Source organism: Simochromis diagramma, unplaced genomic scaffold (genome assembly GCF_900408965.1).
Source record: "Simochromis diagramma unplaced genomic scaffold, fSimDia1.1 OVJJ01000317.1, whole genome shotgun sequence".
Classification (NCBI taxonomy): Eukaryota; Metazoa; Chordata; class Actinopteri; order Cichliformes; family Cichlidae; genus Simochromis; species Simochromis diagramma.
The window spans coordinates 24,387-48,634 of NW_024386994.1; the positions used below are offsets into that span (position 1 = coordinate 24,387).

At 41.0% G+C, this 24,248-nt stretch overlaps 1 protein-coding gene across 7 annotated transcripts in view; it reads right to left on the minus strand.

The window, feature by feature from the left end:
* Positions 1–24,248, minus strand: part of sorcs2 (sortilin-related VPS10 domain containing receptor 2) — a 365,070-nt gene that overhangs the window by 20,698 nt on the left and 320,124 nt on the right. For all 7 annotated transcript variants that reach the window (XM_040040720.1, XM_040040719.1, XM_040040723.1 and 4 more), the window contains exons 10-13: positions 17,541–17,687; positions 15,482–15,584; positions 9,071–9,147; positions 8,790–8,881 (exon numbers count right to left, since the gene is read on the minus strand). In XM_040040720.1, coding sequence (XP_039896654.1) covers positions 8,790–8,881; positions 9,071–9,147; positions 15,482–15,584; positions 17,541–17,687 — 419 coding nt within the window. The remainder of the gene's footprint in view (positions 1–8,789; positions 8,882–9,070; positions 9,148–15,481; positions 15,585–17,540; positions 17,688–24,248) is intronic.

Sequence of the window (24,248 nt, forward strand, 5' to 3'; positions counted from 1 at the left end):
TCGTCCAAATTCCTTGCCTCTGAGTTTGGTCATTTGGATTAACTATAAAAACATTTGCCCTTCGAAGTGATCAGACAGCAGATCACAGGTAATTCGAGGCATGCTGAGACCCTAAAAGTCTTTCACCAGAATGATTTTGTCATTTATCAGTAATAATGGTATGAGTGATATGGATGAGTGAATAGTAAATGAGGCGCTAAAGGCTCTTTTAGACTTTGGTTCATTTGACCGAGGAAAGAAAAAAGACATTGTTATCTAACAAAACACATAGTTACATAAAATGAGGCATAACGCAGTGACTAGACAGTTTTAGTGCCATCATCCTGCATGATCAGTACTTATCATAGTAACTAAATATTATATATGCAAATAGCATGAACTGCTTTTTGTCAGCTTTCTATACGTATAAATACGATCCCTAAAGACCATGGAAACTTTGACCAGATGGCAACTGATGATGGACTCATTGAGCAATAATGCCTTTTTTTTCTTTTAAGAGTTATTCTTTTTATAATAAAGAGCTTTATGTCTGTGAAGGTTCTCAGTCATCCAGGTCATTGTAGTCAAAGGAGCTTGCAAAGAAAAGCGTCCTAATTACTCCAAGTTTGTGTTCCAGAGGGTGATGGGAGTCAAAGAGGAGGTACTGGTCCGTGTGTGTGGGCTTCCGGTTCTATGTTAAGGTTGCCGTTCTCTTCAATGTGCACAGCGCAGTCCAGGAAAGGCAAACAGTCGTCCTTTGTGTCTTCCCTGGTGAACTTGATGTTTTTATCCACAGCGTTAATGTGCACAGTGGAGGATTCCACTTCTTGCGTCTTGATTTTGACCCAGGTGTCGTCTACATATCTGTACCAGTGGCTGGGTACTCTTCCTTTGAAAGAGCCAAGAGCCTTCCTTTCCACTTAGGTGACACGTGATAGGTGACACGGGGGAGCCCATGGCACAGCCATGTTTTTGTCTGTAGAAGCCTTCGTTGTACTTGAAGTATGTTGTGGTAAGGCAGAGGTCTAACAGTGTGCAAATCCGATCGGGTGTGAAGTTGGTCCTGTCTTCCAAGGAGCTGTCTTCTTGTAGTCGTTTTCTGACAATCTCCACTCAAAAGGAAGCACTCAAAACGTGCGGCTATCCTAAATGGGCGTTCTTAAAGTCAGCAAAGAGGCACAGAAAAGAAGATCAGACACCAGCGAGGGAGGATAAGAAGGACAGACGCAACAACATTGTCATCCCCTATGTAGCCGGTGTATCAGAAAAACTCAGGAGAGTTTTCTCCAAGCATGACATCCTGGTGCATTTCAGACCCAGCAACACGCTCAGACAAAAACTGGTTCACCCGAAAGACAAAACGCCAAAACACAGACTTAACAATGTGGTGTATGCTGTACAGTGCAGCGAGGAATGCCCAGACCTCTACATTGGAGAGACCAAACAGCCACTTCACAAGCGCATGGCACAACACAGAAGAGCCACCTCCACAGGACAAGACTCAGCAGTCCATCTGCATCTTAAGGATAAAGGACACTCTTTCGAGGATGCCAATGTTCACATTTTGGACAGAGAGGACAGATGGTTTGAAAGAGGAGTGAAAGAAGCCATCTATGTCCACTGTGAGCGACTATCTTTGAACAGAGGCGGTGGTTTACGACACCAACTGTCTGCCATCTATAATCCAGTTTTGAGTTCCCTCCCCAGACGCCTTAACGCCCACTCACATCCTGGGCCCTGACCTCAGGAATTCGCATGATAAGGTGGGGCCAGGTTTCACAATGAGCTCACCCAAAACCCTGGCTGATTGGGACCCACACCCATTTTCACACCTTGGCTCAGGCGATTAAAAGATCATCAATCAGGGGGTCCTTTTGTCTCTCTGTGGGGGGATACTCCCACTAGGTTTAAATCTGGGACTCTCCACCATTTGACCTTAGAACTGAAGAAGCTTCTCGGATGAGAGGTGAAATGTCTTCAAGCAACTTAAAGAAGTCCAGACGCTTTTCTTTGCAAGCTCCTTTGACAATAAAGAGCTATAATTATATCTGTGTGGCCTGGCTTAACCTCACAGAGACAAAGAAGCAAAGCTGATAAAAAACAATGGGTAGAAAGGAGAAAGATCCTCCTACTCTCCTGGCAGAGGTCTGAAGGATCTTCTAGGAATCACTCAACCATCCATATCTGTTGCTCTCTAAGGCTCTCAGTGTACGTTACCACACCACCTTACCCCAGTAAGAAGAAAACCTCTTTTATTGTACAGAAAATCCAGGGTTAACCCTGAAGTGAAAATTCTGCTCCCTCATTCACCAAACTAATTAATTATCTCGTTTCCATCTTTTAGTAACCAGAGGTTTCCTCCTGTTAAAAGGGAATTTTCCTTTCTACTGTTGCCAAAGTGCTTGCTCATAGGAGGTGATATGATATTTGGGTTTTTCTCTGTATGTATTATTGTAGGGTCCACCTTACAATATAAAGCACCTTGAGGCGACTGTTGTTGTGATTAGCATTGGTTGTAGAGATAATGCTGTAATCAGAGAGATTAGCTAGGCAAACTTATAATTACTTCTTATGTCACACTCCAACCTTTATGCCATTCCTTGAGTGCTATAAAGAAATCAAAATCAAGAGCAGTCATAAATCTTAAATGTACATAACATTCCTACAGGGAGTGCAGAATTATTAGGCAAATGAGTATTTTGTCCACATCATCCTCTTCATGCATGTTGTCTTACTCCAAGCTGTATAGGCTCGAAAGCCTACTACCAATTAAGCATATTAGGTGATGTGCATCTCTGTAATGAGAAGGGGTGTGGTCTAATGACATCAACACCCTATATCAGGTGTGCATAATTATTAGGCAACGTCCTTTCCTTTGGCAAAATGGGTCAAAAGAAGGACTTGACAGGCTCAGAAAAGTCAAAAATAGTGAGATATCTTGCAGAGGGATACAGCAGTCTCAAAATTGCAAAGCTTCTGAAGCGTGATCATCGAACAATCAAGCGTTTCATTCAAAATAGTCAACAGGGTCGCAAGAAGCGTGTGGAAAAACCAAGGCGCCAAATAACTGCCCATGAACTGAGAAAAGTCAAGCGTGCAGCTGCCAAGATGCCACTTGCCACCAGTTTGGCCATATTTCAGAGCTGCAACATCACCGGAGTGCCCAAAAGCACAAGGTGTGCAATACTCAGAGACATGGCCAAGGTAAGAAAGGCTGAAAGACGACCACCACTGAACAAGACACACAAGCTGAAACGTCAAGACTGGGCCAAGAAATATCTCAAGACTGATTTTTCTAAGGTTTTATGGACTGATGAAATGAGAGTGAGTCTTGATGGGCCAGATGGATGGGCCCGTGGCTGGATTGGTAAAGGGCAGAGAGCTCCAGTCCGACTCAGACGCCAGCAAGGTGGAGGTGGAGTACTGGTTTGGGCTGGTATCATCAAAGATGAGCTTGTGGGGCCTTTTCGGGTTGAGGATGGAGTCAAGCTCAACTCCCAGTCCTACTGCCAGTTTCTGGAAGACACCTTCTTCAAGCAGTGGTACAGGAAGAAGTCTGCATCCTTCAAGAAAAACATGATTGTCATGCAGGACAATGCTCCATCACACGCGTCCAAGTACTCCACAGCGTGGCTGGCAAGAAAGGGTATAAAAGAAGAAAAACTAATGACATGGCCTCCTTGTTCACCTGATCTGAACCCCATTGAGAACCTGTGGTCCATCATCAAATGTGAGATTTACAAGGAGGGAAAACAGTACACCTCTCTGAACAGTGTCTGGGAGGCTGTGGTTGCTGCTGCATGCAATGTTGATGGTGAACAGATCAAAACACTGACAGAATCCATGGATGGCAGGCTTTTGAGTGTCCTTGCAAAGAAAGGTGGCTATATTGGTCGCTGATTTCTTTTTGTTTTGTTTTTGAATGCCAGAAATGTATATTTGTGAATGTGGAGATGTTATATTGGTTTCACTGGTACAAACAGTGTTGGGGAGTAACGGAATACATGTACCGCCGTTACGTATTTAAAATACAAAATATGAGTAACTGTATTCCGTTACAGTTACCGTTTAAAAAGGTGGTATTCAGAATACAGTTACTTTGTTGAAATAAATGGATTACACGGCGGTACTTTCCTGTTTCATATTGTCGCAGGTCAGGACTGTTTGGGTTTTGTTTGACAGCTACGTGCTGTTGTTCCAGGCGGCAGCGTTACGGTTGCCATGGTTACAGGGCGACACGCTCTCTCTCTCTCTCTCTGCGACTGCGTGTTTCCTGGGTGAGAGAGCGCCTTTTCGTTGTTGTTGTTGTTGTTGTGCTAAGCTAACAGGCAGAATGCTACAAGCATAGCTCTAAAGAATGTAGCATCATGGGCAGTGTAGTCCGTGTTGCAGGGAGAATGGACTGCCATACACGTTATGGGTCTGTGAGCGAGGAGGGAGAAAAAGGGGAGTGGAAAGGCACGAGTTGTCATCGAGGAAAAACGGGAGCTGGAAGCATGTAAATATAATAATAACCACTTCAGCCAAGAAGAGCGCCTGACGAGCCCAGTTGTAAGTAAGCTATTAAGACTCGACTGTACACCGTGTTCGTGTTTTCCTCCGAAAACAATAAGTTCCGTTGGAGCAGCCTTTCAACGCCTCTCTCTGTCTCTCGCAAGAAAAGTTGACCCACACAACAAAGTAAAGCTTTTTTTCGGCTACAAGCCGACAGGGACCCCGCCGTATTAGTCAGAGGTCCCTTTACTACAGTTCGGAGTCGCGGACCTTCAGTAATAGTAATAAATCACACAGCAATAGTACATTCACGTTGTTGTAAAAAGCATGATAATATATTAAGTAATCCAAAGTATTCAGAATACGTTACTGTCATTGAGTAACGTAACGGAATACGTTACAGAATACATTTTGGGGCATGTATTCTGTATTCTGTAATGGAATACATTTTAAAAGTAACCTTCCCAACACTGGGTACAAATAAATAATTGAAATGGGTATATATTTGTTTTTTGTTAAGTTGCCTAATAATTATGCACAGTAATAGTCACCTGCACACACAGATATCCCCCTAAAATAGCTAAAACTAAAAACAAACTAAAAACTACTTCCAAAAACATTCAGCTTTGATATTAATGAGTTTTTTGGGTTCATTGAGAACATGGTTGTTGTTCAATAATAAAATTATTCCTCAAAAATACAACTTTCCTAATAATTCTGCACTCCCTGTATACAGGCAGTGTGCTAAGGAGGCTTCTCATTTCTCAGCCTGCTGCCTTTTCATAATTAGCTGATATGAATGCCTTGTGAGAGCTACAGAGTGTAAAAAAAAAAACTCCTTCAAGTTTGAGTGAGTGTATGAGGAGCTGGGGAATTATCGGAAATGATTTGAGGGAGTGTGTGTGTGTACAGTCACTTATAAAAGTCGAGATGCACTCTTCAAGTGTCTGTGAAATGGCATGGCTTTGATGCACACAGTTGTAGCTATCTTACCCCGGCTTGGGAACATGGTGTAATCATTTTGGAGAGTCAAAGGCACTACAGAATCTGGGAACAAGTCATATTTTCAGGATTTGGAAAGATAGTATGGAGTGTATAAATTTGGAGGACTTTATGAAGAAGCATTTCAGGTCAAGAACAGTTCTTAATATACAAGTACTGACAACCTACCCAGTCCTCCACCTATACTTGTTTACTAATATGTTTTTACTTTTCTTGCCATTATACACTTTTTTGTCATCTTTGCTTGCTGTGTGTGATAGGTTAAACCAGGCCACAGACTTACTGAAAGCTCTTTAATATAAAAGGAATACATTACCCCTAAAAGAAAAAAACAATCACATTACTTCCCTAATGTGAAGTAAAATAAAATATATTCCAGTTTTTACCACTAATGACTACCTTCTAAAGCAGTTAATAGGAGAAGTTCACATTAAACTATGAAGCATAATACCATGGTTCAAAAGAAAACTTTCTAAGATTTAAAAAAAAAAAAAAACAATGGGACTGGACAAAATCATAATGTTGTCTCTCACATGTACACAGAAGAAATACTTATCCTCAAGAGTTTCACTTCTAGGTAAAAAAGGTTAATAATAAATCTTAATAGTGACGCTTATAAATACAACTTACACTTTCCAATACATTACTGTTCAAAAGTATGCCAGATGACATACAAAGCAGAAAAGACACCATTCAAAGGCTGACCATGAACTGCAGTGTCCCAGGTTTTAGGATCATTTTTCAGGGTGCACTGGATATGCAATTTATAGCACAGCAAAGTACTGTGGATATAGAGAAAGGCTGCATACTAATGTATAACGGATAAAAATGTGTTTTGTGTGTGGTATAAAAATGTTGTCGTTGATAATTCTTCATAATGCAATCAGTAATTTTGTTTATAAAGGGCAGTATTTTCCAACTTTTTGGAGCCACAGCACATATTTCACATTAGAAAAACCACACCACCAAACAAAAATGTAACAAAAAACATAATGATAATTTTCTTACGCGCACCAGGTATAGCGGAATTGGCTTGGTTTATCCTCAGTATACCTTTTTACGTTCTTCTGACCACTACTCAAACATTGATATAGGTGTTCTTATATATGCAGCTAGCATGCTGAAAAGGCAAGTGTTTTTAGTTGTCTCTAGGTCTCTGTTCTCCATACCTCATGAACACCTAATATGCATTACATGCATTACACCAAGTCAGCAAAATATTCAGATTCTTCACATTTCCAGGGCATTGAAAAGTGGAATGCTGTCAAAGCTGTTTGCCTTTCTGAATAATGCACAATCACCCCTTTGATATCTGGGTTTAGGCTATAGGAACGTGGGCCTGTCACTCCAAACTCTCCAGATGTTTACACCTGAAAAGAACCCCTTGCTGTCACTTTTAAATACAGTAGCCAACTTTAATTTTCTAACTTGTAGGTTTAATCATTTGCAGGGGCAATATTTTTACTTCAACCACATAACAAAGTATTTTTCAGAGCCTAAACCTAACCAGGTGTAGTGTTACTTAGACTATCAACAAAACATGAATGAAAACCAAAGGAAGCAAAGTTTAAATACACAGCTACAAAAAGGATACAAAATAAGATGTACTGCACTAATCCACTAATGCCAGTGCTGCTTCATCTATTATTCATGTGCACGATATTTCAGCAGTCAAGGCGCATATGGAAAAGGTATATCTGGCACCTCTTTAAAGACATTCGTATCAGAATGTCAACAGGTTGGCAGTAACTGATGCTTTGGGAGGGATCACCTAAAATAATATAGGAATAAAACCAAACTTTCATGGAAACAAGTCTCAACTACAAAAAAGAAAGGAATAACCTTTAGACCTTTATTATAACATTGCTAGTTAATATGGTTAAGTGGCATGCATTATTTTTCCATTGAAGGTATGATTGATTATAATAAACTAGTTTGCAAAGAGTAAACTTTGATTTGGCTTTGGCATTTGTCTGGCAGATGCACATTACCCTGCCATGCCAGCTAAATTAAGCATGAAAACCAAGCTTGGATATAGAATTATAGCTTTAAAAAGGCTACATAAGGACTTGCAGGACTGAAAAATTATCCTTTTTTCTAAAAGTCTGTAAATGTGACCGGCAACTTAAAGAATAAAATTGTATTTTATTATATATTATTATTATTATTATTATTGTTATTATTATTATCATTATTATTATTATTGTAGGGTCTTTATGTTACAATATAAGGCATCCTTGAGGTGACTGTGTTTTTGATTTGGCACTATACGAATAAAACTTAAAATTGGAAAATTGAACAATAATGTTTAGTGTGTGGCTCTCACTCTTAGTGCTATAACATAGATGTGAAAGTGAGAATTTTGGGGAGGTCAAGGAATTCATTTCTGACTCTAGAACAAACTATACAAAAGGAGTGAGTCTTGGAAGTAAGAAATATCAGATTACATTATTTTGATTTTACATAATAAAGTGGTAATAATGAACATTCACACTTCTATTACTTAAGAAGTTCCCTTTTTACCCAAGCCAAAGTGAGGGAAGAATGTCAAGGACTCTGTTCCTATCCGAAAAGTCATTTGATTTAAATTTGTGATAAATGCTTTTCTTTTTTCTTTTTTTTCCTGAGCACTGTCTTATCTATGCGCCCTCATTATTTGATCCTTATTTATTAAGGTCAGTGAGATATTATCTTGCTGAGGTAGAAACTGTATTTGTGGACTAAGGGGAAGGAGAGAGAATCGTTTTTAAAAAATTCAAGGTACCGTACCAGAAATCGAAACTTTTTCAAAATCTACAAGTATGCAATTATACTAAGCAACATTTATATAAGAAATGCACCCAAAACATAATACTTTGCAGGGGATGTTACATTTGCAAAAACGGTATAAACATCTCAATTCAAAGTCTGCATAACAATGATCGCATGGCATTTTGAACATCCACTGACTGACTCTACATTGGAGTGAGTGTTTCTTTACTGTTACTCATTTTTACTTTTGTCTCCCGTTGATTTAACATCTCCTTGATTACTTAGTTTTTTTCCATTTTGTCAGTCATGCATATAAAACTAGGGCTACAATTAAAAGCATACTTATTGATTGACTGTCACAGGCTTCTAACGGATGATCACTGCTACCAGTGAATTTCAGAATAAATCATTCCATTAACTTTCACTATATTGATTATAACTGTTTTTGGTGACACTAAAAGGCTTTAATAAGAAGCCAATCATGAAAAAAATCACACTCCATTAAACAATGTCTTACAGCAGTAGCAAGGAGTAAGCATTACTGTCTTTGTCTGTAATCTTACTTGAGTATCTTGAGGGGAATCGAGGTATCTTTGATGGCAACGATGACACCACCGTGGTCCAGATACAGGATATGATGCTCCTCCTCAAACACCTTTCAAAAGCAACATGTTTAGAAATAACAAAAGGCATGACAGTCAAAGGCTAATAAACAATTTGAAATGATAGATATAATATACTTTTTTATCCTCTCAGATTCTCCTCAGTGGAAAGCTGAAATGGTGAGGTCAGAATGGGAAGAGTGAAGCAGTATAAAAGAAGAATTAAGAGAGAGGATGTGTACCTGTCTCCACGTCTTTCCGCAGTCTGAAGAGATATACATTTCTTCCTTATACTCTACTAGCTTGGAGCCCAGGTTACCTGAAGGCACAATGAGGAATGGAGAATTTTATCAGGCATGAAGTGAGCCTTCATGTGGGGCAGGCAACAATAACGGATTCAAACTGTGTTAGGGATGCTAGAAAGGGAATAACTGAAGAGACAAAGTCACAAAGGTTGAGCACTCCTCCTTGAGAACTTTTTATTGCTGTGTGTGGGGTTTTTTTTTTTTTTTTTTTTTTACATTTGGCCAAAAGAAGAGAATATGTTTGAATTCTGAATCTGCCAAAATTAGCTAAGATATAAAAAAGGATTTATGTATTTCTCTGATCAAAGCTGGAGGCGTATATTTGAATATCGGAATAGATTTTCTGATTTAGTAAAGTTACGCTTTAAACCCGAATATCTTAAGGGTTAAGAGTTTGTACTTCTTTTTAAAATTAAAATGTAGTTACAATGTGTGTGCTTCAGTAACACATCACTAATTTTAATAACTTTTTTGGTAATGTTGTTGCTATAAAGTTTCCAGACAACCAGTGAAGACCCCAACAGGTTATACAGACGTATGATGTATGTTTTGTGAAAAATTAATTTAGCCAATGAAGATGTCACCCACTGGTTTCTGGACTAATTCGGAAGGTTAAAGGTTATTTTTTGGTTGTTTTTTTTCAGATATCAGTGGAAGAGTGCTGGAGAAGTGGGCAGCCCTGGTACCTCCTAAATAAGAGTCCACGTATTTAGGAGCCAGGTTAAGGCAGGTACTTAAGGGGCCAGGATGTCTCCTTCTCCAGGCCTCTGTCATCTTCCCCCAACCTATGAGGGTCATACACGATTCCAGTAAGGACCCGAGGTGGTATACCGTAGGCTATGGTCATAGGGCCATACACAGTCCAAAATCAACCAGAATCGGGTTTGCCTCGGGAATTTGGTTGAAGCATGGTGGGTGAGTATTAAGTGTGTGAATGGGAATGTGCAAATGTAGTACCACTTAAATTAAATATAAGTGCAAAACAATGACTACAACTATGCCTTACAGCATGCATCCACTGATTCTAAGTACAGATTGGACAGAATAATAAGTTAGTGGGGCAATATCTGACGGTGTACTCTGAATGCTGATGTGAGGTCATGTGATACTGTAGAGAGGGACACTTGTGTTGGTGAAGAGAACACCAGTTGCTGGTGGTGAAGAGCTGCTGGGAAATGGCCTTTCAGGCAGCCCATTACAAACCCATACCTGGCCTGTAAACTATGAAAAGAATAGGCCTGATTTTACTGGCATTTGTGCTAGTGTTGCCTATCCTGTCCTGAATGCCAGCTGGTTAATCCAGTGTCTATGCCAAAATCACCTCGACACCTCCTAACCCTCATGGAAGTCCCAGTCAAGTGTATTATTATGAACTTCATGATGCCATTTCACCAGAGTGCACATTTGTATTATTTTGTGCTATTTTTGGTGGATTATGCTACTCCACTATGTTGCTATGAGGGATGTGGCATGGCCACTCACTGTTTCAGGTCATCTTCTGCATCAGAATCAGAGCAGGGTACACTGTTCGTATCACACAAGGTAAGAGCTTTATTACAGGGGACCAAGTCAATTCAAATGAACTTATTCTGCTCTACATAAATAGACAAGAGCCTATTTAGGTAACACATATTCCCAAGTGGGGATTGTTTATTATGAAGTTGTGTGAACTGACAGAGGCAGAGCAACTTAGATTTACCACTTCAACTTCCTAAAAGCATGGAAGAAGGCGAAGCTTGTGTCTCTGGTGAGCTAGGTGAACGTGCTTCCCTGTGATAACCATCTCTCACCGGCTGAGAGTGCATATATAGCTAAGTTGCAACTGAGCTATATCTGATGCGTTTTTTCTCTGGGGCAAGGTTGCACTAACCTCATAAAGTATATTTTGGTAACTTTCCCAAGGCTGTCAGTTCAGTTACAACCCTATAGGCTGCAAAAACACCAAAGCAAAATGGTTCTCAAAGAATTGAAGGCAATGCTGGAGATGGGGGCATATAAGAGTCACTCAGTTTCTGATATTGTTGTTCTTGTTCTTGTTCTTGTTGTGGTTGTCTAAGGGTGGTCCTAGCTGGAGAGCATGGCACACCTTGATGCAGCTCAGTGTCCTGTGGTAACTGTGGGCAGGGATAGCTCAGTAGGTAGAGTGGTGGCCCCATGATCGGAAGGTCGGGGGTTCGATTCCCCTGAACAGCTACCCTGAGGTACCCCTGAGCAAGGTACCATCCCTACACTGCTCCCTGGGCGGCCAATGGCTGCCCACTGCTTCACTGAATGAATGGGTTAAATGCAGAGAGGAATTTCCCCACGGGGATCAATAAAGTACACTTTCTTTCTATATAAATAAAATTCAATTCAAAAACTATACTGTGTGTCTTTGTTTCTGTGAGAGTTTTTTTTTTTAAGCAGAAATGGGCTTTAGTAGAAAATCAAAAGTATGACTTAAATGGCTTGTTTTCTCTTTTTCACAAACAGACACAGGCAGCTTACTCACCGACTTAATTTCATTTTCAAGCCTTTTTTGCTTTCTGTCAGCAATGCCCCCACAAAGACAAATATAGTAAAGTATCCAATAAATAAAATTGCTGGCAGTTTAGTAAACTCCACCTTGTGTAAAAGTCCCCAGACATGAAGCAGTGTGCCAGCAGTTTTATACTCCAGCACTGCACAGACAGAAAGGAACAGCCAAAGCTTTTCCCTTGGTAAATTAACTGTATTTTTTCTCTGGAGGAAAGGGGTTTTCTTGCCTAACCATGCAAACTCTTTACATAAATACTGTGCAAAAATCTTGAGCCACACCTTATTTCTTTATATTTTGATAGGAAAATGGGAAATTGCTGGGAAATACAATATAAAAGAAAAAAAAACACAAATTTGTTCAGTTGTAACAAACTTTATTTACCTTTATTCTTCAGCACAGCCCGAACTCTCTTAGGCAAGCTTTCTTTTTGTCATTCCTTTAAGTTGTCTTCAGGAATAGTTCTCCTTGATTCTTGAAGGACATTCCAAAGATCCTTTTGCGATAGTGGCTGCTTTTTCTCTGTTCTCTGCTAAGATGACCCCACACTGATTCAATTACATTGAGATCTTAGCACTGGGGAGGCCAATACATGACTGGTAACGTTTCATTGTGGTTTTTTTATAATTAGGTATGTTTTTACTGCATTGGCAGTTTGTTTGGAATACTTGTTACACTGAACAATAAAGCCATCTGTGATGGTTTGGTACTGAATTTCAGTCAGTAGTGTTGGAGATCTTGTCAAACCTGATGAACTTATGAATACAGAAAACACTGTCTGATTTTGATCTGGCTTGCAATATCAAAAGTGCCTGGAAAGCAATTGGCTAATGGCCAATCATTTTTCAGCCCGATAATTATCCCAAACCCACTTCCAATGCTGTAAAAATATACCTGGATAGAAAAACGCACAGTTGAACACTGTCACACATGGAACCCAGAACTTAACATTACTGAAGCAGTGTGGGAAAGGAAAAAAAGGCAGCTAACATCCTTGGAGAGTTTAGGCTGTGCTGAAGAATAAAGGTAGTCATCTCGAATCTTGACTTTCAAGCTAGACAAAATTGTACAAACTCTGGGTTTTGCCTTTTACATTATATTTACATGATATTGTATTTGTACAGGTTTCAATAGATCGCTACATTGGCAAATGAAGACTCAAGACTATTTCATTGGATGGATGGCATGGATAGACTTTTCCATCTCACTGTATATTAGGGGCTTGCTGCTGTACTGCTTCCATGTCACTCTACCCATCCTCCTCATTCACACCAGCCCTTTGCATGTCCTCCATCACAGCATCAGCAAATCTTCTCTTTGATCTTCTTCTCTTCCTCCTGCCTGGCAGAGCCATATTTAATATTCTTTATCCAGTATATCCACTATCCCTCCTCTGCACATGTCCAAACCATCTCAGCCTTGGCTCTCTGTCTTTGTCAACCTGATCTGTCCCTCTGATACACCGATCTACTCTGATATACCGTAAGTTTCGGGCTATAAGGCGCTACTTTTTGCACAAGCTTTGAACCCTGCGGCTTTTAGTCAGGTGCGGCTTTTCTATGGATCGTCCATGATTTTTGTGATATCGTAAGACGATTGTTTTGGTTGTTCCGCTGTTGTATGGCACTACGTTGCCTGGCGGAAGGGCATGTGATCAGACACACAAGAGTACAAGGGTACAAGAGTGGTACACTGGTCACATGTCCGTCCGCCAGGCAACGTAGTGCCGTACGAAGTAGCGCGAAAAACAAACTTGATTAGCAAGGCTCTCAGCGAGGGAAATAGAACTGCTGCACGTACCCTTGGTATAAACGAATCAATGGTGAGACGCTGGAGACGCCAGCGTAACAAACTAGCTCAGTCCAAAAGGACAAAAAAAGCTTTCAGAGGAAATAAGAGCAGATGGTTTAAACTTGAAGACTGGGTGAACACACAGAGAGCAAACGGGCGAGGTGTTTCAACTGTGCAGATCTGATTAAAAGCCAAAACAGTCGCCAACGAAATGAAGATAGAAAATTTCAGAGGTGGGCCATCCTGGTGTCACAGATTTATGAAACGAAAAGGACTGTCCATCAGGGCACGGACGACGGTGTGTCAGCAACTCCCTTCCGACTACGCAGAGAAAATAACAAACTTCCGCAAATTCACACTAAGAAATAAAAACAAATGTATTCCATCGGACCGGATGAGATCATAAACATGGATGAAGTGCCGTTGACGTTTGACCTGTTAATAAGCAAGGTGAATCAACCATCACGGTGAGAACCACTGGCCATGAGAGAACAAATTTCATTTGTGTGCTGGTCTGCACAGCATCAGGGTTTAAACTTCTGCCTATGGTGATTTTTAAGCGAATGACTATGCCAGTAGAAGAGATCTCTGCTAAAGTCAACAAGAAAGGGTGGATGGTGGAAAGCGTAATGAAGGAGTGGCTGCAAGAGTGCTATGGGAAGCGACCTGGAGGATTCTTTCCCCAAAAAAAAGCGTTGCTTGTTTTGGACAGCATGAGGGCCCATATCACAGATTCTGTGAAAGCAGCCATTAAGAGCACAAACTCGATTCCAGCTGTGATTCCTGGAGGCACAATGAAGCACCTGCAGCCACTCGACATAAGTGTGAATCGTGCGTTCAAAGTAGCACTACGCGTTCAGTGGGAGGCGTGGATGATGAGCGGCGATAAATCATTCACCAAAACTGGTTGCATGCGAAGAGCAAGTTTTGCCCAAGGCTGTCAGTGGATTCTGACAGCGTGGAGAAGTGTGAAAACATCCACGATCACCAACAGATTTCGAAGGGCTGGACTGCTGTGTGATGGAGAGGGGGACACCGCCATGGCCCTTCAGAGGGTGTTCAACTCCGACACTGACAACGAGGATTTCTTTGGTTTTGAAAGCGACAACGAAGGAGAGAAGCGGAGAGTGGATGACGAAGCCATCCTAAGCCTGTTTGTTTCCGACACTGGAGAAGAGGACTTTGGTGGTTTTAGTGCGCAGGAAGAAGAGAAAGATGGTGGTGAATGACTGACTTTTCTTCTTGTTAAAGCCGTGTTACTGCACCTAAGCCTAAAAGGTAGGCCGAATCTATTTTTCTGGTGTGCTGTAGGTCATTGTTATACACTACATTTGTTACTCGTTTATAAAGCACAGTACATGTTTCGTACTTGTAATTACCTGTACTTGTATATATTAATCAAAGGGATGTGTTCCCAAACAGCCATCTCTTTCCTGATAATCCCCTTTGTGCATATTCTCTTACATATGGTAAGTAAACATTATAACACCTGCGACTTTCAGTCAGGTGCGGCTAATGTATGTACAAAACAGAATTTTCCCCTGATTTTAGCTTGTGCGGCTAATATTCAGGTGCGCTTTGTAGTCCGGAAAATACGGTACTCATTTCTAATCTTGTTTATCCTGGTTACTCTCAATGAAAACCTGCTCCCTACTCTCACTATAGATCAAAATGTTGTCTGCAAACATCGTAGTCCACAGAGACTCCTGCCAGACCCCAACCTGACTCAGACCTCAATCACCACAGAAAACAAGAAGGGGCACACAGCTGATCCTGGATTTAATACCACAGCCACCTTGAACCCCTCTGTAATTCCTATGACACATTTTGCCATTGTTTTGCTGTCCTCATACATCTCCTGCACCACCCTCACATACTTCTCTGCAAATCCCAACTTCCTCTCAGCACCCTATCATACACTTTCTCTAAATCTACAAAGACACAGCCAACCCCTCTAGAAAATTCAAGAAACAAGTTACATAAAGTGAAAACAAGTGGAGGAAGCTCATAAAAAATACATAAATAAAAATAGGTTTACTTACCAGCACCCATAATAAGACCGGGAGCAGAGTCTTTGGTGTGGACAGTCCCAGACACATAGGGGTTGTCTGCCCAGCGCAAGTGAAGGTGGAGGTGACAGTCCGGCTGCAGAGGAGACACATGTAGAAAGAACTTAGGAAGCACTCAGATCCACCCACCAAAACAATGTTCAATGTGGCCCAAAGTACTTAGAGTAAAATAGTGGGTCTACTGAATACTGGAGCACTCGCTCAGCAATATTTAATGAGTCTTACGACAGATACCTGATTATCCCACTGCAAACTCATCTCAGTTCAAAAGGGTTTTAGTTCTGTTAATAAAACTGTATTTGTGACAGATATTTAATGAATGATAATTCATTTCAAATATGAGAATCAGAGTGGAGAGTCACCAGTGCAAACGTTAGGCATTTTATGAATTACATTTCCACTTGTTGCTTCAAACCCTAATGCCAAGGATGTTGACGGCAGTTTCAATAGAAATGTATTGTTTTGCACAAAAGATTGTCATGAACTGTTTCTGATAATATATCAAAAACCAGTGTTTGCAAACAGCTGGAAAGCAAGTTTGATCTATAAGAACCTGAAGACTTGTTGGTTGCATCAGATCATTACTCACCAAGATCCATCTCTGTTTTATGAATTACAAACAGTATATTACATCACTTTGGCTCATTCCAAAATAGGGTTTTCAGTATGCTTTCTCATAGATTCCAAAGCAGTGAAGACAAATTGTTGGTTAGGTAGCACAGGACATATTCTTCAGCAGTGTAAGTTAAGTACCATCAGAGGTGTAGTGCTGTTTGTCTAAACACTGTTTTAAAAAATGTTAGTGTGTCCGACTTTACCTGTACCAACTGTACCTACAGCTAGCTGTTTTACAACTACTCTTTCAAGAATTTCTGAAATAAAAAGAAGGCTGGCGATTGGCCTATAATTAACTAAAACAGCTAAAACAGCAAGTGCTGGCTTTTTAAGTAATGGTTTAATTTTTGCCACCTTAAAAGCCTGTGGCATGTAGCATGTTACACTGATCACATTTAAGATCGACGCAGTCATTAATGGTAGGAGTTTTATAGGAATGGGGTTTAAGAATGGGAACAAATTAACCTTTTATATCCTATGTAATTTTGCCAGTGTCTGGCTATATGTGCTTTGTGCGGAATTGCTCAATAAATATATAAAAATCTTTTAGCATCTGCACATTTCTTTGTGGTGCTTCGTGGAGCATGCAAACTACAACACACCGCATTCCGAAACGATAAACCTCTCCTGTGTATAGAGGTCATTTCTCTTAACCAGTCTCTGTCAGGTAATGGCTACAGCTGACAGCACGTGCCTGTTACACTGACATATAGATAGTAGATAGTACATCTGCTATCTGGCTTTGGCTATCTCTGTGAGTTGTGATGTCAGTGAGGCAATACATGTGATGTCAGCTTTTGAAATAAAGCCGCCTCTCTGACTGATAGATGTAATAACTGGAATCCAGGCAAGGTAATTCTGTTGAGGTATGGAAGAGGCTAAAGGGAAGAGAGGTCAATATCAGAGCGACCAACCACATGCGTGCATGGCTCAGAGATGGTAAATGAGTCTCAAACTGATATCTGTGTCCTACCTCCAGATGTGTCAGCTGACTGAAGCGATGGTTCAAATAAAAGAACAGACTCACACCCCCTCTATCTCCCTGCGAGGTATGATGTATGGATATCAGACTGCGGGTGACTCATTGCTCTTTGCTGACTAGCCTACCCCTGCAGCAGCAACTTTGACAAGATGGATGGCAAAGCTAGGAGGGCATCTCAAACACATCCTTCAATGTACAACACTCATCCTTCCTTCGCTTACTTTATGCTTACACTCTGAACAACCTAGTCAACAGGTCTGAACAGTTTGATTGATTGCTGCTTGTGCAAGATTGCATCTGCACTTCAGTTTATAGATACAAAGTCTAAGCCAAGTGTCTACTACTATGTACAATATGCATGACTATGTGCAGTACTAACGTACTCTGTAAAAATCTGTATTGAGTACAGACTAGTTTGGTTAGATGGATGCTTACCACTTTGCAACTGACAGGTTTGCCATTCATGTCAGTGGTAGGTGGGGCCAAGGGTTCCCAGTCACGTCCTTTGTTGTAAGTTATTACAGTTGCCACTCTTCCATCAATTTTCTGGTTTGCCAAGAAGACTCCTTTGATTCCACGTACCTGACAGAATGAGATAGATTTTTCATAGCTTGGGTTAATTTTGCAAAAAGTTATTTCTGTTGCCCTTTTAAAGAAATCTTTGAACATGATGCAAGTCATTTTGAAAAAAAAATGTGGTATATATGTAACTACTGCTTAATCTTCTGTCAGCTGCTCCCTCTAGGGCAGGGGTGGGGGAACTCCAGGCCTCAAGGGCCGGTTCATTACTTGGCCTCTGGAGAACTTCAAGACATGTTGAGGAGGTAATTTAACCATTTAAATTAGCTGTGTTGGGTCAAGGACACATCTAAAACCTGCAGGACACCGGCTGTTGAGGCCTGGAGTTCCCCTACACCTGCTATAGTGGTTACCGCAGCAGATCATCTCATCCTATCCCTAGAAGGTCACCCCGAATGACAATCTTAATATATTCTACCATCTATATCTCTGCCTCCTGTCTTTTTATTAATGTCAACATCTCCAAAACATACATCATACTAGGTCAAGTACCCTCTTACAAATCTTTCCTTTCATTGTGTTGATGCATGCTCAATCATCCAGGTAAGGAAATCCCCCAAAACTGATTCTGGATGATCATGTTTACTGTAAACCAACACATACAGTGGGGCAAAAAAGTATTTAGTCAGCCACCGATTGTGCAAGTTCCCCCACTTAAAATGATGACAGAGGTCAGTAATATGCACCAGAGGTACACTTCAACTGTGAGAGACAGAATGTGAAAAAAAATCCATGAATTCACATGGTAGGATTTGTAAAGAATTTATTCGTAAATTAGGGTGGAAAATAAGTATTTGGTCACCTCAAACAAGGAAAATCTCTGGCTCTCACAGACCTGTAACATCTTCTGTAAGAAGCTTTTCTGTCCCCCACTTGTTACCTGTATGAATGGCACCTGTTTGAACTCATCATCTGTATAAAAGACACCTGTCCACAGCCTCAAACAGTCAGACTCCAAACTCCGCCATGGCCAAGACCAAAGAGCTTTCGAAGGACACCAGGAAAAGTATTGTAGACCTGCACCAGACTGGGAAGAGTGAATCTACAATAGGCAAGCAGCTTGGTGTGAAAAAATCAACTGTGGGAGCAATCATCAGAAAATGGAAGACATACAAGACCACTGATAATCTCCCTCGATCTGGGGCTCCACGCAAGATCTCATCCCGTAGGGTCAAAATGATCATGAGAACGGTGAGCAAAGATCCCAGAACCACACGGGGGGACCTGGTGAATGACCTGCAGAGAGCTGGGACCAAAGTAACAAAGGTCACCATCAGTAACACACTACAACGGCAGGGAATCAAATCCCGCAGTGCCAGACGTGTTCCGCTGCTGAAGCCAGTGCATGTGCAGGCCCGTCTGAAGTTTGCCAGAGAGCACATGGATGATACAGCAGAGGATTGGGAGAATGTCATGTGGTCAGATGAAACCAAAGTAGAACTTTTTGGTATAAACTCAACTCGTCGTGTTTGGAGGAAGAAGAATACTGAGTTGCATCCCAAGAACACCATACCTACTGTAAAGCATGGGGGTGGAAACATCGTGCTATGGGGCTGTTTTTCTGCCAAGGGGACAGGACGACTGATCCGTGTTAAGGACAGAATAAATGGGGCCATGTATCGTGAGATTTTGAGCCAAAACCTCCTTCCATCAGTGAGAACTTTGAAGATGAAACGAGGCTGGGTCTTCCAACATGACAATGATCCAAAACACACCGCCCGGGCAACAAAGGAGTGGCTCCGTAAGAAGCATTTGAAAGTCCTGGAGTGGCCTAGCCAGTCTCCAGACCTCAACCCCATAGAAAATCTGTGGCAGGAGTTGAAAGTCCGTGTTGCTCGGCGACAGCCCCAAAACATCACTGCTCTCGAGAAGATCTGCATGGAGGAATGGGCCAAAATACCAGCTACTGTGTGTGCAAACCTGGTAAAGACCTATAGTAAACGTTTGACCTCTGTAACAAAGGTTATGTTACAAAGTATTGAGTTGTATTTTTGTTATTGACCAAATACTTATTTTCCACCCTGGTTTACGAATAAATTCTTTACAAATCCTACCATGTGAATTCATGGATTTTTTTTCACATTCTGTCTCTCACAGTTGAAGTGTACCTCTGGTGCAAATTACTGACCTCTGTCATCATTTTAGGTGGGGGAACTTGCACAATCGGTGGCTGACTAAATACTTTTTTGCCCCACTGTACATATCAGCAGTGTTGGGTAAGTTACTTTAAATTAGTAACTTAGTTACATTACTAGTTACTTCTATCAAAAGTAACTCAGTTACTTCAAGTTACTCGTTACTTTCAGAGTAAATAGTTACTAGGGAAAGTAACTTTGGTTTTACTCAGAATTCTCTTGTTAATGTGTTGCTTCCGTAACTGGATACCCAGCAAGATTGCCAGTCTTCTAGCTTGCTTACTTGCCACAAGTGCACTGTGCCACCTACCAATAGAAAGGAAAAAATAATGTGCACATTTCCACGAGAGAAATCCCACGCCTGATTCTATCCTAGCCTGCTTTTTACATCCAACACAAAAACTGCAGTCGTGGTGCTTTCGATTGTACTCAGAACTCGGAAATTCTGCCTTCTGAATAGGAAGATGTAGGTAACACCAGACTGCAGATGAGCTGCATACAGGGCTGGACTGGGACAAAAAAAATCGTCATTTTGCATTTTGACTAGAGGCCGGCCCACCATTATAGGAAAAATCATAAAGCCTTTGAATGAAAATAAACGCTGTTGTGACAGTGATGTACACTGTTCTGATGGTATATATGTATCAATCTATCAATTGTTTGTTGTAAGACTCAGATAATTATTTTTTTAAAAGTGAGACATTTTAAATGAGAATAAGAAAGTATTTCCTTGTGCCCCCCTTTCCCTTTTAATGCCCTACATGGACCCCTGGCAACACTTTGCTAGACCCGCCCCTGCACAGTTACCAGCTGTCAGCTATTTAGAAAAGGATCCTGGTGTTATTTATCTCTCAGAAACATAACTTCCCTTCAACTCATTCATGTCACCTAAAAGGTAAACCTGTTTCTCCATCACAGCTCTGATGATTAAGTAAGGACATCTCCTGGTTTCATCTTCATGTTTCCCTCTCACCAGATAACCAAACCATATCATGACCAGCAGGTTTACAGCTGTGGCTCCAGCAAACATCAGCTGATACTAGAAATTAATATTAAATAAATTCTAACAACAGCTGATCAAACGTGCTGTTGTTGTTTAGCGCGACATCCGCTGGTTTCCTCTTTCTGACGCAAAGTGGGCGATAAATAAACAAGAGAGAAAAGCCGATCAGCTGATCATTGATCAGTTTCATGATTGAAGTAGAAACAGGAGAGGGAGGGGGGAGAATGAGAGAAGAAGAGGCAGCTGTGCAGCGTAAACACAGAATAACTCCAGCTTTGTGTCTTTTTCATTGTAGCTGAAGTCCGGGACAAACTGTTCCTTTTCACCTCAATACGAAACACGTAATATTTTCTCTGAATACGAGACGATTCCATTTTTTACAGGACGGTTGGCAACTCTAATAATTAACCGTATGAACAAAATAAAGTTCAACATCAGTAACATAGCACCCACCCAGCTGTATAGAAACTCTGTCATGCTAGCTAGCACGCAGTACGAAAAAGTCAGCATAACGAAAATAAACTCCACCTAAACTTGGTTCATATCTGACCCAGATGGACTGCAGGTTATAACTTCTTACCTGAAGTTCAGTTCACCTGACACTCGGACCAACGGCCGCTTCGGGTCTCTCAGAGCGTTGGGCCTCCACCACTTGCTAATGTTATTGAATCTGTGGAAGCTCCGCCATAGCCACCACACGAAGTAACGAATAACGAGCCTATCTAAATCCCAGTAACGAGTAACGCGTTCCCAGTTTTGGCATAATAACTAGTTACCGTGCTCGTTACCACAATAATAATGTAGTTACTGTAACGCGTTACTTAATAACGCGTTAGTCCCAACACTGCATATCAGTATGTAAGATTTGATCATTATCATCCACTGGAGCACAAACTGGGTGTCATCAGGGCTATACAACACAGAGTGAACACAATCCCCACGGATACAGCAGCCAGGGAAGCAAGAATCACTTGGATGTGCGAGGAAACATTTTTCCCACTGAAAAAGTTACGTCCAGATGAACAGAATCAACTTTATGGGCTTTCCTTTCATTCTTGCTACCTTTCACAGAACAAGAATTTATGTTAACTACTAAAACAAAATGTGACACAGATGCTAAAATAAAGACAAAGTTGTAAATTCAATCAGCTGACTGACAGCAGCTTAACATTGGCTAATACTAAGCTAGAGGTCATGTAAAACAAATTAGGCTGTATTAGCCAAACCCTTGTATGTAGTTCAACAAGCAAAGGGAATGTTCTCTTCCAGCTGAGTCACTCAGTAGAACACATGTGGGATGGGATATCTCGCAGGATCTTTTTGGTGAAGTGGAAGTAGATCTATTTGCTTTGCTCACTGCCCCTACTTCTCCATAACCAACTATTATTGCACCTCTGGGGATGAATGCGATAGCGCATGTTCCTTGACATGTTCCTGTATGCCTTTCCCCCAAAGGAAATGATACCAGTAATTCAAGAAAGAGTGTCTCAGCAGTGCCTCTCTCAGATTCTAGTGGCCCCTTGGTGACCAGCAAAGCTGTGGTATGCAGAGATAATCAGTGTGTTGGCAGTGAGGCCGTCCTCTCTGCAGGACCTCCTCTCTCAGGTGGGAGGGGAGGTGATTCATCCATGCTCAGAACTATGGCAGCTGCATACTTGCCTGTTGAGAGGTCAAACTTGGTAACCAGGTCTTCACCCACATGTGGCGGCAAAAATTTAGAGTGCTGGAGCTTCATATACTAGAGGCTTGTATGCATACAAACAACAGAACTTTGAGCAATGGAGCCAGAACCAACGCATTCTCCCATTCCAGTGCTCTATTGTGGATGTTTTAAAATTCCTGCAGGGACTGCTGGATAAAGGTCTTACCTTTTCTATCATTACATTTTTTTTGACATCTATATGTGCTAATCATAATTGCTTTAATGGGGGTCACAGCAGGTATACAGTGCACCAACTGAATCTTTAAGTCTGTATATATGAAGTTCCTTTCATATAAGACTACGTTGCTTCTTGCTTTGGGTTCTACAAAGCCAGTGGGTGACATTCATGCTTTGCCTTCTTGAGCACAGTTTTCTGTTGGCCTCAGAGTTATGCTATGTATGAATGTAACATTTACCTAAGGTTATTCCTGTGGCTTGTAGCTCTCTGAAATTTGAGCTTCTGAGTTTCTGCCTCCTTCCTTTGGCTTCTGAGGAGCAGAGGAGGCTGCTTTTTCTGTGTCTGGTGTGAGTACTGAATATATACATTGACTGCACTCAGAATGTGTGTTTATCTGACCAGTTGATTGCCTGCTTTGCTAATCCAGCCAGTAGTAGAGCTCTGTCTAAACAGAAGCTCTCCCAGTGGATTATGAAGGCTTACTGGCATAACGCTCCAAGAGTCTCTCTTTGCCTCTGGGTGTGAGAGCACATTTTATTTATTATTATTGTATTATTTTAGGTATTTATTCTGTTATGTTGCCCGGTCTTATAATAGAATACACCTTGAGGCGACTGATGATTTGGGGCTAAATAAATAACGCTGAATTGAATATGAGGTAATGAATGAGAATTGGGAAATTCAGGGACTCTTTTTAAAGGGGTCATTGTGGATGATATTTATGCTGCAGCTAGTTGGTCATCACTGCAAACATGTTCAATTCTATCACTTAGAAGTGATCGCTCCTTCATTACCTTATTTTGTCCTTCCTGCTTAGTCTACAATGCACTAGGTCCCACTTAGGTCTGGTAGCTGCTTTCCGGGGCCTGTATATATTTCCCACACTATATGTGTTGTACCAAGTAAAATGACTGAAAAGGAATAAAGTGTGATGTCTGTAACTTCTGTTCCCTCAAGGAGCAGAATGAGGTAGACTTTCAGGATACTCCTCTGTGTAGCATAGCTCAGTGAAGGGCAGCTACAAGGGATGACTGCGATGACAGGGTTGTGTAAGTGTGGGAAGAGCTGTGCATATGTCATCACATCATCTGCCTTAAAGGTGTGAATACAGGTGTCTTTGGCCAGGGCATGCAGGGGTGTGATAACCCACAATATACAGTATGTGTTTTACCTCATTGATGTCCTACAAGGAACAGAAGCTATAGACATTAACACTTTGATTTATTGCTTTTTTATGTGTGCTAGTTCAGTTTTTAATATTACCGGTACTGGTTTTATGTTGTAATCTAGATAAAGGAATCTAAAACTGGAATTTAACGTAACTTTGAATTCCAGAGTCTGAGTCATAATATCAAATAGAATATGCCGTTTAACCATCATTAAGGTTTAAACCACTGGACTGTCAAAGTTTAATTCACAGAAATCAATATCTACTGCATAGTTTTTGTGGCTGTGATATTGTTAGCTTTAGGTTCTGAAGATAAAATATAAAAGACTGAAACAATAATGAACAAAAACATTTAGACCAAGCCAGGCAGCATATCAG